At 40.1% G+C, this 16,104-nt stretch overlaps 1 protein-coding gene across 2 annotated transcripts in view; it reads left to right on the plus strand.

The window, feature by feature from the left end:
* The window catches only part of CHD1L (chromodomain helicase DNA binding protein 1 like), a 65,425-nt gene extending 50,230 nt beyond the window's left edge, over positions 1–15,195 (plus strand). For both annotated transcript variants that reach the window (XM_070366938.1, XM_070366935.1), the window contains 8 exons: positions 2,651–2,799; positions 3,534–3,697; positions 4,247–4,443; positions 5,823–5,921; positions 12,805–12,875; positions 12,982–13,096; positions 13,831–13,939; positions 14,824–15,195. In XM_070366938.1, the coding sequence (XP_070223039.1) occupies positions 2,651–2,799; positions 3,534–3,697; positions 4,247–4,443; positions 5,823–5,921; positions 12,805–12,875; positions 12,982–13,096; positions 13,831–13,939; positions 14,824–14,902 (983 nt within the window). In that variant the 3' untranslated portion in view covers positions 14,903–15,195. The remainder of the gene's footprint in view (positions 1–2,650; positions 2,800–3,533; positions 3,698–4,246; positions 4,444–5,822; positions 5,922–12,804; positions 12,876–12,981; positions 13,097–13,830; positions 13,940–14,823) is intronic.
* The last annotated feature ends 909 nt before the right edge of the window (positions 15,196–16,104 follow it).

Raw genomic sequence — 16,104 nt, forward strand, 5'->3', positions numbered from 1 at the left:
GCACTGAGTTCCCTGTGTTATACAGTCAGTTTTCATTAGTTATCTAAATATTTTATATGTAGTGATGTATATATGTCAATCCCAATCCATCCCACCACCACCCCCTTACTCCTTGGTATCCGTATGTTTTTCTGTTTCTGTTTCTGCTTTGCAAATAAAGATTATCTATGCCTTTTTCTAGATTCCACATACATGTGTTGTGTGTGCTCAGTCACAACCCCATGGATTATAGCCCGCCAGGCTCCTCTGTCCATGGAATTTTCCAGGCAAGAATACTGGAGTGGATTGTTGTTTCCTTCTCCGGGATTTTCCTGACCAGGGATCGAACCTGCGCCTTTTGTGTCTCCTGCCTTGGGAGGCGGATTGTTTACCACTGTGCTTCCTAGAAGCATATATGCGTTAATGTGCGATACTTTTTTTTAGCTCCTGTTACTTGGTGTGCAGACTTTCTCTCAGTTATCCCTCCCTGCGATTCCTTGTCCATGGAAGTTCTGAGCTTTTGGAGGATTCAAAGGGTCTCTGCTCTCACAATCATCCCTTGACCAGGCACCTGTGTTTTGCTTCCACTGTTCTTTTAGCTCTGTTATCCCTTGAGCCACTGACAATTTTCTAAAAAGTTGTTGAACTTTTTGTCCACTGTCGTCTCATATATCTTTTTAAAATCCCTTTACTACCGTGTAGGTTTTAGGTGGGAAGAGAAATAGATGTATGTGGTCCTATTTTTAAGTTGCATTTTGATTACATTAAGTACTGAAGCCTGCACTCATTTCTGCACTCATCTAGATTAATTTTAGCTTATTTTGCTAATGTTTAGTAGAACAAAGTAAAATTTCACTGTTTTCCAGAAAGATAATTATATTTTTCAGTCAGTCCAACTGCCAAAAAAAATTATATATATTTTTTCAGGCAGTTCAGCTGCCGCAAAGATTTCCCAGTTGTATTAAAATTTGGAGTTCTGTCTTTGATCAGTGGGTACAGGTCCAGTCTGTGGTAGGTGGTTCCATTGGCAGGATGAGTGTCCATACCTATGGTCGCCAACCTTCTCTTGGCTGCAGAGTGAAGACAGAGCATGGTTAAAAGAAGAGAAATGAATATGAAAGACTCATAGCTACAGCATCCCCTATGAAAGGGGGCTATAGGAAAAAAAAGTAGGATAGCTTTTATCTTGAATGGCAGGATCTTTTTTTAAAGCATGTTTGTAAGTTGAGAATCGCATGCAGCTACATATGTGATCATATTTGCCTCTTCTTGGCTCTTTTTTCCTCACTTGTTGATAGAGCACCTCATTGAAAGCCCCCTGCTGACTTAATTAGCAAATGCCAATTAGAATTACAGCTGGTTGGATTTGGGTACAAGTGTGAAGCAGTTGATCTCTTGAGAATGAAAATGTTTTGCTTTCGTACTCTCTAGAGAAAAACATACTTATATTCATAGCTGATTTTATAATGCTGTGAAAAGACATTCTTTGGTAACGTGCTATTAAATATGCTTCAATTTAGAATCGTTGTCTTACCTCTCTTAGTTACTAGGCTTGGCTTGTTATGACTTCTTTCTATCATGTGATTCATGGTCTTGGCAAATTACCCAACCTCTTTGAGTCTCTGTGTCCTCATCTGTAAAGTGGTGCTAGTAGTGTATACCTTAGCCTTTTACACAGTTGCAAAAGTCAGATGTGATTATAAATGTGAAGGTGCTCTGACAGCATAACTGCTATTCAAGTTCAGACTATCGCCATTTGTGTTATTACTGTAGTTACTGTTTGCTGGCCTGTTATCTTTCCATCCTTCTATAGACACAGTTGTATACTGAAAAGAGCACATTGGCAGCAGACTCAGAAAATCCTGCTTTCTTCACTTATTAGCAATTTGAACTGGGGAGGCGCTTAATAACTCAGGAGTTTTATAATTTTATTTATTTTTGGTTGTGCTGGGTCTTCATTGCTGAACAGGCTTTTCTCCAGTTGTGGCAAGTGAGGGCTACTCTCTAATTCTGGACTAAGGATCAAAGCTGTGTCTCCTGCCTTGGCAGGTGGATTCTTTACCATCTGGGAGCCCCCAGGGAAGCCCTCAATTTTCTCTTTTTCTTAAGTGGGGTTAATTATACCAAGACTGTGGTGAAGCTCATGAAGATGCTTCATGAGCTCTACAAAGAAAGTTGTAAATCTAAGGGATTATTTTTGTGATTATTTCCTCATAGATTTTCTACTTGATCCTTGTAATATTACAGAAATGGGGGAAGAGCTGAGTGTTAAAAGTCTGTTTGTAATTAAAAAAAATATGCTGTTGGTTACCTTTATTTAGGAGATCTTAATGTTAGTGAGATTTGTGCTGGGGAATAGTGTGGGATGAATGAGTGATGAGTGATCCAGGACTTGGCAGGCATCAAACTGAGACTTACGGGCCACCTGAAGATAGACCAAAAGGGCTTTAGCCATGCTCGCTCCTTTAAAAAGTAAATATATGAAATCCCCAGGTGGATCCCAAACCCGTCAGCATTAGTGGGATGGGAATTCCAGTACCTTCATCACAAGCTATTCTTGGCCCATTTAGAATACAGGCCATTCTCTTGTTCACCCTCCTTATTGCTTTGACTAGAATCAATCCAGTTTTCTTTAGTATCTAACATTTCTCTCTGTGTTTTATGTTTTTAGAAAACCACATGTACTTATTTGAAGGTAAAGATTATTCTAAGGAGCCTAGTAAAGAAGACAGAGAATCATTTGAGCAACTGGTGAATATTCAGAAAACCCTTTTGGAGAAGACTAGTCAAGAGGGCCGGTTACTCCGAAATAAAGGCAGTGTAAGAACTGTTAATTTATGTGAGGATAAATTCTTCCAAAGTTTCAATAAAAATGAACAGAAAGTGATGCTGAGAATGATTTGTTAAGAAATAAGAATGTATCTATTTGTTGAAAAAAAGTATAAGAAGATGGCATAAAAATAATAACAAGGAGGTTATATTTTACCATTTATTGTGGGTGATAGTAAGCCACTCTTGAAGGGATCACTGTCTTACATCAAAATACCATACCCTGCTGCTGACAGTCATGACCTATGTCATTAAGGATGGATAGCAATCATAAACGATGTCTGTAATGTCCATAGCATTTGGCAGTTAGTCTGTATACATTAAATGCTAGTTATTGTTAAGGTGATCATGATGTTGGAATATTGTGTTTAAGACTGAAAGATAAAATACATTAAGGAGTATTTCCATTAAAATGAGTTAAACCTAAAACAGCATCCTTTCAATTAAAAAACAAGTTATTTTCTCAAGTACCTTATTCCTAATGAAATTAATCAAAATGACATATTGCTATACTGACATGCCAGTGCTTTGGTTGAGTTTAGAGCATAGTATCCTGGTTACCATGCCTACCAGATGTGTAAACTGAAGTATCTTGCCAGCACTTCCCACCACCCATGGTGAAATACTGTGAAATAATGAGCTCATTGCTCAGTGTGATGAATGAGACTCATGAAGGAACAGGTAGACCCCAGTTCCCCTGGTTATAGAGCTTGTTCTTCCTATAGGTTCCCATCCCAGGCCTTGTGGAGGGGTCCACCAAAAGGAAGCGGATTCTGAGCCCAGAAGAACGGGAGGACAGAAGGAAGAGAAGACAAGAAGCAGCAGCCAAGAGAAAGAGACTGTTAGAGGAGAAGAGGAAGAAGAAGGAAGAAGCAGAACATAAGAAAAAGTACGTGTGTGTTATTTGATGGTGTTATTAACAAAGCTGAAGGTCGCCGTTGGTAAAGGGATCACTACTGCATAGTGAGCCCACAGTCAAACATCACTTTAAAACTGCAGAAAGTGTCTGTAATGCTGGTAGTTCCCACTGGTAATAGAATACTTTTATAAAGATTAAACTTTCACCTTAGCAGTCCATCTACTTAAGAGAACAGTCCCGAGTGCCTCAGGCAGAGAAGATGCATTCAGCTGAAGCGAGAACATTTTAGGACTTGATTGCAGCTATCTGACAAGAGTAGTTTACTTGAACAGTCCCTTTTAGTCACATGTTCTTAAAAACAGTGACATCTGGTAGCTGCTCATTTTTGAAGTGTAGTCAGGAGGCAGTTAGGCTAATCAGTAAGGCTTCTTGTTTATTTACAAACAGGCAGAAGGACAGGGTGAGTTTCTAATTGCATCTCCACTTGCCACTCACCGTTTATGAATCACAGCCCAGGATGTGCTTTGAGGGAACTAGTGATAGGCCCAGTTAATTCCTCTCCCCTCTGGTTTCTCGAAGGATGGCCTGGTGGGAGTCCAACAATTACCAGTCCTTCTGCCTGCCTTCCGAGGAGAGCGAACCAGAGGACGGCGAAGATGAGAGCTCTGCCCAACTGGAATATGAGGACCCAGACTCAACCTCCATCAGATATGTAAGCGGTGACGTCACCCACCCCCAGGCTGGGGCGGAGGATGCTGTCATTGTGCACTGCGTAGGTAGGTAGACATGGTGGGGCCTCAATCCTTAAGGTGCCACGAACTGGGGAAGACAAGGCAGAGCCCTGTCTTAGGGGAGATTAATGGGCTTAGGGCAGCCTTGTGTGGTCAAAAAGAGTGTGAACTTTAGAACCAGGAGACTAGGGTGCTCAACCAGGTAAAGAAGAAAGGTAAGAGTCAAATCCAACTTCTTCAGGCCTCAATTCTCTTATATGTGTAATGGGATAATATCTGCTTTGTTCCCTGCACAAACTTTTTAAGAGAGTACACAGAGGCTACATCTATAAGCCAAATAAATGGTTTGAGAAAAAACAAAACTCCAAACATAGTCTCCCTCATGACCTTTGCACTTTTTTCCCCCAGGCAAGTTCCTCTTCCTAGAATGCTCTTTCCCCACTTAGCAACATCAAGCATTGTCCAGATGTCTACATCTCAAAGAGAGGTCTCCCCTGACTTCCCACACCCCATACTCACCCCTGTTTTTCTCTGTTTACTTTCTTACCTTATTTTACTTGATGACACATCACCACGTGACATATTATGTATGTATTTGCTTGTTTGTTTCATTGAGTGAACAAACAATGAAACAAGCAGATATATACATAATATATCACGTGGTGTTTCATTGAACTGGGCTTCCCTGATGGCCCAGACTGTAAAGAATCTGCCTGGAATGCGGGAGACTTGGGTTCAATCCCTGGGTCAGGAAGATCCCCTGGAGTAGGAAATGGCCACCTATTCTAGTATTCTTGCCTGAAGAATTCCATGGACAGAGGATTCTGATAGGCTACAGTCCAAGAGACTGCAAAGAGTTGGACACGACTAAGTGACTAACACTTCCGTTTTCACACTTTCATGGGAGCAGAGATTTCCCCCCTCCCCCCACTGGTGTAACCCTAGAGCATAAAAGAGTTCTTGACGTGTAATACTGACAAATATTTATAGTATGATCGAATGAATGACTGAATACAGAGTATTAACCAGCTGTATTAGTACCAGCTTGAATAAGTCATTTAACCTTTCCCCTTTCTTACCTATGAAATGGGAGTTGTAAGCTGTTGTATTATCAATGCTTCAACTCTTTCTGGTTTTACATCTACTCTACATCCTTCCTTAGCTATCTTCCAGGAATTACAGAAGGACTACAGAGCTTCTGCTCTTTGAGAACACTGATTCTTTTGATGCTTTTCTGTTATGATGGCCAGGTATATTCCAGAAAACCTAAACATACTTGACAAGTCCAGTGTGTAATATGCTTGGAGGTTAGATAGTTGTTTCTGCCCTTTGAAAAATCAAGTATACTTGGCATACCATTTTTTTTTTAATTGTGGACTGGATTTTGCCTCCTATAGAAGAAAATCTTCTCTTTCTCCTATCAGATGACTCTGGCCGCTGGGGCAGAGGTGGTTTATTCACAGCTCTGGAAACAAGATCTGCTGAGCCAAGAAAAAGATATGAGTTGGCTGGAAAAATGAAAGGTAAGGAGCAAAGCAGAGAGAAGGGTTAAGGATGGAATAAGAGGGAGAGGACATTAGGTGTGTTAAAAAACACTAGATGAGGAGTCAGAAGAGCTAGTTGGAGTCTGAATTCTGCCATTAGTTAAAGCTAGTTGATACGTGACTTTAAGGCAATCCCTTCCCCCTCCCTGTACCTGCCTTCTCATTTGTAATTTGAAAATAATACTTTTTCCATCTACCTCCTGGGACTATAATGAGGATAATGAATGTGTAAGTATTTTGATAAATGTCAATCCCTGCATGCATGTTGAAGTATTGTCTTGAAGTTCATTTCATTGTTTACCCAGTTCACTCTATCTTCTTGAGGGAATTTCTCCTGGAAATGTCAGACACCTGTGGGAGAGAAATCAGACATACCATTGAAGGGCTAACAGGAGCTGGGTGCTGAGAGGAAGGAGGTTGTATTATGAAGTTAGCACAGACTAGGGTGTAACACTCCCCGGAGACGGAAGCAGAGCTGTCTGGGGAAACTTGAAGGCTGAATGGTGTTCCCTCGGCAGAGAGAAGGGGCCGGGCACCTCGTTTTATGTGTGGCAATCACAAAGTGGCAAGAGGAGTAAAATGATTATTGTGATTATTTCCTGTGGAATTAAGAGGTTAAAGGATCTTGTCCAATAGAGAAGAGCTCTTCAGATTTCTTGGAGATTGGTTTTTCTGCTCACTTCTCTAACGTAGAAAGGGATGCAAGGACTTAGAGTGAATAGTCTTTCTACTAAAACACATTACAGGGTTTAATATGTGTTGCCATGATTAACCCAATCTAGATACTGACTGGGCAGTTTGAAAAGGAGAGAATTCAGGGGAGGCTGGAGCTAGAGATACAGACTGAGGAGTCTCCATTTGGATCCTTGTTTAAAACCCTGAAGGAGAGAGGATGGAGAAATGGGAGGGCAGAGAACACACCTCCATTTAGGAGAAGGAAGAAGGAATTGTCAGAAAAATAAGAGAACCTTGACAGTGTAGTGCTTTGGGGTACAAGGGAGGAGAAGTGTCAAGAAGTGGTCTGCAGTGTCAGACACTGAAGTGAGGATGAGCACTGGGAAAAGCCCACTAGATTTGCCCCCCAAGGGCAGTCACATCACCCTGGAGCATTTTGAAGAAAGTGTGAAAAGTAAAACCTGGTGGCACAGAGTAAGGTGTAAATGGTCAGTAAGGAATCAGAGATGGGAGTGTGCATTCTTTTCTGAAGGAGAACTGGAATAGTGTAGAGCAGGGTAGATGAAATGTGGGCTTGAAGGAAGTCGTGAAAGTTATCTTGGGCCTGGAAGGATGGGTTGAGATTAAATAGGTGGAGAGAAAGGGTAGGAGAGTCCATAACCATATCTCATTCTTCTTGGTATCTCCTGTAACCCCACCAGTCCCAGTATGGGGTATTGAATGACCCAGGTAGTTACAGTGAATGTTTTAGGGGAATGGTGTGTAGGCCGGACAGAGTGGAGTAGAAAGTTTAGGCTGAGGAATAAAGTTAGGTTTTAAAGAAGAGAGGTTTGGGCCACATTATAGAAGACTGCACATGACTAATGACTTGTCCAGGGAGATGGCATTCTAAGGCAGGACCTTATCCAATGTCTAGACATGGGAGATTTGGGTAGAAGAATGACATAGCAGAGCAAATACTGGGTTAGCCAAAAAGTTTGTTCAGGTTTTTCTATACCATCATATGGAAAAACCTGAACAAACTTTTTGGCCAGCCCAGTATTTTAGAATGACTTAAAAAGATTGGGGTATGCAGGATGGATTGAGAGGACAAAAGGTTCAAACTGAAATATTCGAGGCCTAGAATTAAAACATTTCTCTAGAGAATTTGATTTGGATGAGATAGGAAAATATACAAATACAAATATGTATAGTAGAATACAGTATTTGAATAATTTAAAACAAACATCAGACTCTTCTAAAGGAATTTTAAGTTCATAGTGACCCACCCCCTCCCAGCCCAGATACTTCTGGGTTTTTCATTCACTCTCCAGTGCCTGCAGGAATACTTCATAGGCAGTGTTTGAGGAGCATTGAAGTAGAAAAGCATAAAAATTCAAGAGTGAAGGGGGTGACATGGTACCGAAAGACATTCCTCTTTTTAATCCCTCTTTTTTACCCCATGGATTAGACATCCCCACCTGAACAAAAGTGCCTTGGTGGGTCTTTTAGAAGACCCAAGAGGAGTCTCACCCACCACTGTAACTGGTAAGACAGAGATAAATCTCCATACAGGCAAGAACCAGCAGAGTGTGAAACTGCCTAGACCCCTCTCACTGCAGTAGGGCAAAAAACAGGTGAGTGTTGCCCTTGCAGGTACTCACACATGGAACTTGCCTAAGTCCATCCTTCCTGAAGGGAGATCTGGCACATCATTGGAGAAAAGAGAAAAATATAAGTTTGTTTGCAGCATAGGTGGTAAGGGAAACTTTCCCAACCCCAACCCTGGCCCACCAAGGAAAACACTGCAAAGGGCTGATTTTTCTGGCAGCTACCATCACAAGGTGGAATGCAGCTGGAAAAACCTGTTTCTCTCTGCCAGCATCTGGAGTACTAAGGTGGTAGCTCCCCATCCTGGGCGGAGGAAGGGTATTGGGAAAGAGGCAGATATGAATTTCAAATGGTGTCAAAGGCATGTGAAGGATATTGGGAAAGAGGCAGATACGAATTTCAAATGGTGTCAAAGGCACGTGCTCAGTAGAAAGTTCATGCACAAGTAACTGAAAATTTCCCTGCAGGTGTGTGGTAGTCCCAACACACTAAGTGTTAAACCCACACTTTCCCTCGGCTCTGCTGCCGGCTCCCTGGTGTATCCATGAAAGTGAACTCTGGTAGACCAGGATCCTACTCAAAACAGGTCATGTTGGCAGGCAAGGAAGAAACCACAGACTTGAGCTATAGCTCCACCTTCTGGGAAAAAAGGTACCCAGCCAGCCTGATGAATTGTAAAAGTCAGAGAATACACAAAAGCTTAAAAATTTGGCCACAAGACAGAGCAAGAAGAGTGGAGCACAAACATACAGGAAAAACTGAGATAATACCAATACTATATAATGTAATACCCTGTCTGCTGCTGAAGGTAATGAGCACTGAGTTAAGGAGATATCTGCTACTTCAAATGCAAAAGCACCAGTGCATAAGTACCAGGAATATGAAATCAGGAAATATGGCATCACAGAAAGAAGATGACAGTTCTCCAGCAGCCATGCTCAAAGGCACAGAATATTGTGATCTAACTGACAAAGAATTCAGAATAGCAGTTATGAAGAAACTCAGTGAATTACAAAAAGACTCGGAAAGGCAACTCAATAAAATCAGGAATAAAATATGTTAACATAGTGACTTCTTTTCAAAGAGATTGAAATTTTAAAAACCCAAACAAATTGTAGAGCCAAAGAAGTCAGTGGATGAGATGAAGAATGCAGTAGAGAACAAGGTAGGCTTCTCAGGTAGTGCAGTGGTAAAGAATCCACCTGCTGGTGCAGAAGATGCAAGAGACGTGGGTTCAGTCCCTGGGTTGGGAAGATTCTCTGGAGTAGGAAACGGCAATCCATTCTAGTATTCTTGCCTGGAAAATCCCATGGACAGAGGAGCCTGGTGGGCTAAAGTCCATGGGGTCACAAAGAGTCGGACATGACTGAGCATGCATGCGTAGCAGGGGAAACCATGTGGAAGAAAGAATAAGTGACTTGTGAGAGATAGGAATTTTGAAATAACAAATTTAAAGAGTGAAGTAAGCCTGTGTAAGCTATGAGACTGAATCAAAAAAACACAAATCAGAATAATTAGGCTTCTAGAAGGAGAAGGGGAAAACGAGTTTAAGAAATAGTAGCTGAGAACTTTCCCAACCTGGGGAAAGACAAAACATACATGTTCATGAAGCTAATAGGTCACCCTGCTATTGCAATGCTAAAAGACCTTCTTCAAGACTTTGAATGATAAAAAATCTTAAAGGAAGCTAGGGAAAAAAAGAATATAATGTACAAAGGAACCCGTATTTGATTATCAGCAGATTTCTTAGTAGAAACAGGTCCTGAGAGTAGAATAACATATTTGAAGTGTTGAAAGATCAAAATTGCCAACCAAGAATACTTTATACAGCAAAGTTATCTTTCAGCTATGAAGGAGAAATAAAGGCTTTCCCAGCAAACAAAAGCTGAGGGAGTTCACCACCACTAGACTTGCCTTGCAAGAAATGCTGAAAGGAGTTCTTCAAGCCAAAATGAAAAGGCACTAATCACTGATACGAGCACATGTCAAAGTATACAACACACTAGTAAAATATGTACAGTAAGGTTTAGAAAACCAACTTGGTATTAAGATGGTGTGTGAACCACTCAACTATAATATAAAGCTTAAAGGAAAACAGTAAAAGTAACTACAGCTACTATAAATTACTAATGAATACACAACATACAAAGAGGTAAATTGTGACATGTGAAATATAAAAGGGAGGAGTGAAAGGGTGGAGCTTTCATAGGCAATTGGATATAAGTTGCTGTCCTCCTAAAATACACTGTTCTATCTATAAAATGTTTCATGTAAAGCCCCATAGTAACCACAAAGTAAAAACCTAGATCAGATCCACAAAAGACAAAAGGGAACCAGAGCATACCACCGTAGAAAAGAATCAGTTTACAAAGGTAAGCAGAAACAGAGGGAAAAAGAAACGGGAATTACAAAACAACTGGAATGCACACAGTGGGATTAGTAAGTCCTTATATATAATTACTTTAAATGTAAATTGATTGAATTCATCAGTCAAAAGGCACAGAGTGTCTAGATGGATAAAAAACAAGACCCAATTATATATCTCAAAGTGAACGGATGGAAAAACATATTCCATGCAAGTAGAAACCAAAAGAAAGCAGAAGTAGTTATATTTGTATTACACAAAATAGACTCGAAGCCAAAAATGGTAATAAGACAAAGAAGGTTACTATATAATGATAAAGGGATCAATTCATCAAGAAGTTGTAACAAGTGTAAATATATGTGCACCCAACATTGGTGCACCTAAATATATTAAGCAAATATTACTACATATGAGGGGAGAAGTAGACAATACAATAATAATAGGGGACTTCAGTACCCCACTGTCAGCAATACATAAATCATCCAGACAGAAAACGAACAAGGAAATGATGGCTTGAACCAAACAGCAGACCAAAGGGACCTAACAAGTATCTATAGGACATTCTATCCAACAACAGCAGAATATAAATTCTTCTAAATACACATGGAACATTTTCAAGAATAGATCATACGATAGGGCAAAAAACAGGTCTTAGCAAAATAAGGTAATTGAAATCATACTAAGTTATCTTTTCTGCTCACAATGGTGTGAAACTAGAAATAAAATGAGGAAAACTGGAAAATCTGTAAGATGTGGAAACCAAATAGTATACTCCTGAACAGTGGGTCAAAGAATAAACCGAAAGGGAAAGCAAAGAATATCTCAAAAAAAAATATGGAAACACAACATCCCAAAACCTATGGGGCCCTGCAAAAACAGTTCTAAGAGGGAGGCTTACAGCAATAAATGCCAGTATTAAGAAATTAGAAAGATCATAGCCCTCAAGAAGATAGAAAAGAGGAACAAATTAAGCCCAAAGCCAGCAGAAGGAAGGAAATCAAGTTCAGAGGAGAAATAAATGAAGTAGAGACAGAAAAAACAATAGAAAAGATTAATGGAACTAAGAGGTTTTCAAAAAGATAGACAAAATTGATAAATCTTTAGTGAGAATAAAAAAGAGAAGACCCAAATAAAACCAGAAAAGAAATTATAACTGACCCTACAGAAATACATAGAATCATAAGAGATTATTATGGATAATTGTACACCAACAAACTAGATAACCTGGAAGAAGTGGATAAGTTTATAGAATCTGCAAACTGTCAAGACTGAGCCAGTAAGAACTAGAGAATCTGAACAGACCAGTGATGAGCAAAGAGATTGACTCAGTAATTAAAAACTTCCCAACACAGGAAACTTTAGGACCAGATGGTTTCACTGGCAGATTCTACCAAACATTTCAAGAAGAATTAACGCCAGTCCTTCTCAAACTCTTCCAAAAAATTGAAGAGGTGGGAACTTTTCCAAACTCATTCTATGAGGCCAGTTTCACCCTGGTATCAAAGCCAGATGACACTACAAGAAAACAAAACTATAGACCAATATCTTTGATAACTTCAATGCAAAAATTCTCAACAAAATATTAGCAGACCTAATTCAGTTACTTATTAAAAGGATTACACACATGACCAAGTAGGAATTATCCCAGGGATGTAGGGATAGTTCAACATACACAAATCAATAAATGTTATGTATCACATTAATAGAATGAAAGATAAAAATGATCCTCTCAATAGATGTAGAGACAGGATCTGACAGTACAATTTCGTGATGACATACCCTCTGCAGATTGGTAATGGAAGGAACATACCTCAGTATGTTTTTTGTTTCGTTGTTCAGTTGCTAAGTCATGTCTTGGGGCCCACCAGGCTCCTCTTCCATGAGATTCTCCAGGCAAGAATACTGGAGTGGGTTGCCTTTTCCTTCTCTAGGGGATCTTCCTGACCCAGGGATCAAACCCCAGTCTCCTGTGCATCTTCTGCATTGCAGGCAGATTCTTTTACCACTGAGCCAAAAGCTATATACAACAAGCCCACAGCATGCATTATATTCCACATAACTGAAAACTTTTCCTCTAATATCAGGAACAAGACAGGGCACCACTGTTACCTATACCTGAGTAGCTTTGGAAAAGGCACAGCATAGGGACAATTCAGAGTAGCCCTTCCTCAGGGGTCTCATTCTGTAGTGAACTTTATGTTCTTTCTGTTGCTTCGTCTTGTTTTACCTCAGATTTGAGTTTGGGAGGTGTCCTTTTATTTCCTATTGATGATAAAGAGTCAAGAAACGAAGGACAAGATTTGGTAAGTGAAAAAACCACATCAATTTATTGGAGCTAAACTTTGACTCCCATCACCTCCTCCGGAAACTGCCCCTGCTCCCACTCAGTAAATGGATTATTCCTCCTAGTTGGCCTTGATTGTGGCCCAGCACCGAGATCGTGCCAATGTCCTGTCTGGCATTAAGATGGCAGCCCTAGAAGAGGCCCTAAAGAAGATATTTTTAGCAGCAAAGAAAAGGAAAGGTAAGTCCTTCCACTTGCTCAGGAATAGATGAATTTCTGTTTCCAAGCGTAGGATGTGATTTTTAAAGGGACGTGAGAAATGCCAAGATCCCATTCAGTATATGTGGTGAAGGGAAGCCCCAGTATGAAAGGCCACACAAGTAACACTCTCCTCACCTTGTATTCTCAAAGTCCTTTTCCTTTCTTGATCACTTCTGTACCTTTGTCTCTGGACCACCTGCATTCTCTGGGTATTTGTATCATGATTTTACAGACGAGGAAGCAGAGGACCAGAGATGAGGTAAACTGGTCACATGCTGTTGAGAAACGCTTTTTATCCTGTCCCCTCTCGGAGAGTCACAGTCTGCATTAGCAGACAATTCTCTGCCAAAAGACCTGAGTTTAATTTTATTTCCAAACCCAGCATGTCTTAGAGTTTGTCAAACTGATGGACTTGTTAAAGAATCTTTGCTTTTTAAATTACATCTCAATCATCAATCATATTCTATTCCCATTGTACCTACTTATTACCATAGCCTGTATGTAGGTCCTCATGTTCTATAGAATTAGTTTTCCCATGTTACAGTCACTCCTCATATAATAATCATATGCTTTGAGTGGCACTCACCAAGATTATATACATTTTGTTCATTGGAAACAACAAAGTGACTCAGAATACATTATCATCTATGTATATCTTATACACATTACTCAATTTGATGAATGAAGACATCGTGAACTTTTTTTTTTAACAGCAAGTGTCCATCTTCCACGCATTGGACATGCCACGAAAGGTTTTAACTGGTATGGTACTGAGCGACTTATTCGGAAACACTTGGCCTCAAGAGGCATCCCAACTTACATGTATCCTTTTATTATCCTAATGGTGTACACTTTCAGCTCAGAAGGGGACAGTGTCTTGCATTTTTCTGGTGTCATTTTTTAATCCAAGGCCAGGTCCTCTTCTGCCATGTTTTTCACTCTACCCCCACTTCAATAAGAAAAAACTAAGAAGCATTTTCTTACTGTGTATATATCCAAGGAGATAAACACTCCCCAGCATTTGTACATGCCAACAGCTAAAAGATACATGAAGAGGGGAATTAATTGAACAATTGCCATTTGCTCTCATGTTGAATCTGTTTCACATCACTTTTCTGGAGATCCTTCAGGCCCATAGATCAAGGCCTAGTTCTAAGAACTTCACTCTGTTCACTAAAATAAGCAAACAAGTGACGTATTTTATTTCTGAGCCAATTCAGTGTATTCTTAAGCAGTATGAAATTCATTTTGACCATGAGGACATAATCTAGTTTTGCTAGACTAGTATTTTCTTCCAGTGATCTGCTTGCTGTAAGTTAGCATTGTTTGAACCACAATACTGAGTCCAGAATTATTAGAAGAAGCTGAATTTACCAAGTGCTATAATTATACAAAAACTTCCTCCTTTTACTTAGATAATTACTGAAATTAATTCACTTGGTGGGGATTTATTTAAATCACTATAAAAACTTAGCAGAGAAGTTTTATACATTTGCACAATTCAGACAGTATCAGAAGAGTTTTAGTATATCATCATAATTCTACAGTAATAAGTACTAACAATATTGAAAAGATTTATTACATGGTAAAAGGAAATTAAGGCGTACGCCTCTGGAGTGATTATTTCAGTAATTACTAAAGAACTAGTAGTTTTAGTAGAGTCGATTTTAAAGTGATGAAAAATATTCCTTGACCGCCCTATTCAGCTACTATTTTCCTAGAAGCAAGGCTGCCATCCTTCATCTACAGGCCTCATCTTCATCCTCAGGACAGCTAGTATCCTAACAATCAGCTCAGCATCAGATCCAGCCTTCAGCAACCAGCTGAAAAAGCTGGAAAAAAAAAGCTAGTTGGTCAAAGCCACTGTAATAGAGTATTCAAGGAATCAGGATCTGGTGGGCCTCTGAGAGGCTCTGTTTTCTGAATTCTAATTTTGTTCTCCTGAATGTGTTATACTGATGTGTAATACCTGTAATACAGCTATGCAAAAGTTATTTGGGAAAATCCTTTGGCAGTTTGCCAGTGCCCCAGTATGCATAGCTATTTGTATAATAATAAATACATTTTCTCTCTCTAAAGGTTTCTTAGCTTGCTTTCCCCTCAATCTAGTTTTCTTCCTCTCAGACTGATTTCTTTATGGTGAGAAAGGTAAGTGCATTAAGGAGAAAGGAAGGGAAATAGAACAGGTTGGTTCTGGCGGAAGGAAATGCCTTCAGTCAGTTCATGCCTTGGAAAGACAGGTCTATAGGGGAAAGACTGAGAAGAGAGATTGCTGATCCAGACAACCAGAGTCCCTCCTGCCTTCTGTTTATACAGTTCAACATTCAGATCCAGAGGAACACAAGTGGCTTCATAGAAGCCAAGGATCACCTTTCCCCCTTCCATTAAATTCAGTTCAGCTTCAATAAATGAAGGGACTGTGGGGACTTCCCTAGTGGTCCACTGGGTAAGTCCCTGTGCTCCCAATGCAGAGGGCCCGGGTTCAATCCCTGTCAGAGAACCAGGTCCCACATGCCACAACTAAGAGTTTGTATGCCACAACGAAGATGGAAGATCCCATGTGCTGCAACTAAGACTTGACACAAACAAAAAAAATAAAAAGAAGGGAATTGTGGAAGTGGCACAAAACTGACAGCAAATGTCAGATTGGGGAGGACAGAGAGATGAGAACCACCAGAGAAGGAATTGTAAGAGGAGATACCATAGAAGCTGTGACTTTTCACATTTTTGTACATGAAGTCTCAGTCTTGGCTGGCTGTCCTCAACCAACCTGGTTTCTGCTGCTTTGAGGCCCTTAATACCTAGAGAAGCCTCAGGCATGGGCTCTTGATTCAGGGAACCTTGGCTACTAGGGGGTCTCAGAGCTGGGGCCATGACCTTCTAAGGAAAGCAGTGATGTTAGCATCTGTGTTGTAGTGTTCTATTTGACTTCCTCCCTGGCTTCTTCACCTGTCAACAATTTAGAATCTGTGTTGAAGACCAATTTA

The sequence above is a fragment of the Bos mutus genome, chromosome 3 (genome assembly GCF_027580195.1).
Source record: "Bos mutus isolate GX-2022 chromosome 3, NWIPB_WYAK_1.1, whole genome shotgun sequence".
In the NCBI taxonomy this organism is placed as follows: Eukaryota; Metazoa; Chordata; class Mammalia; order Artiodactyla; family Bovidae; genus Bos; species Bos mutus.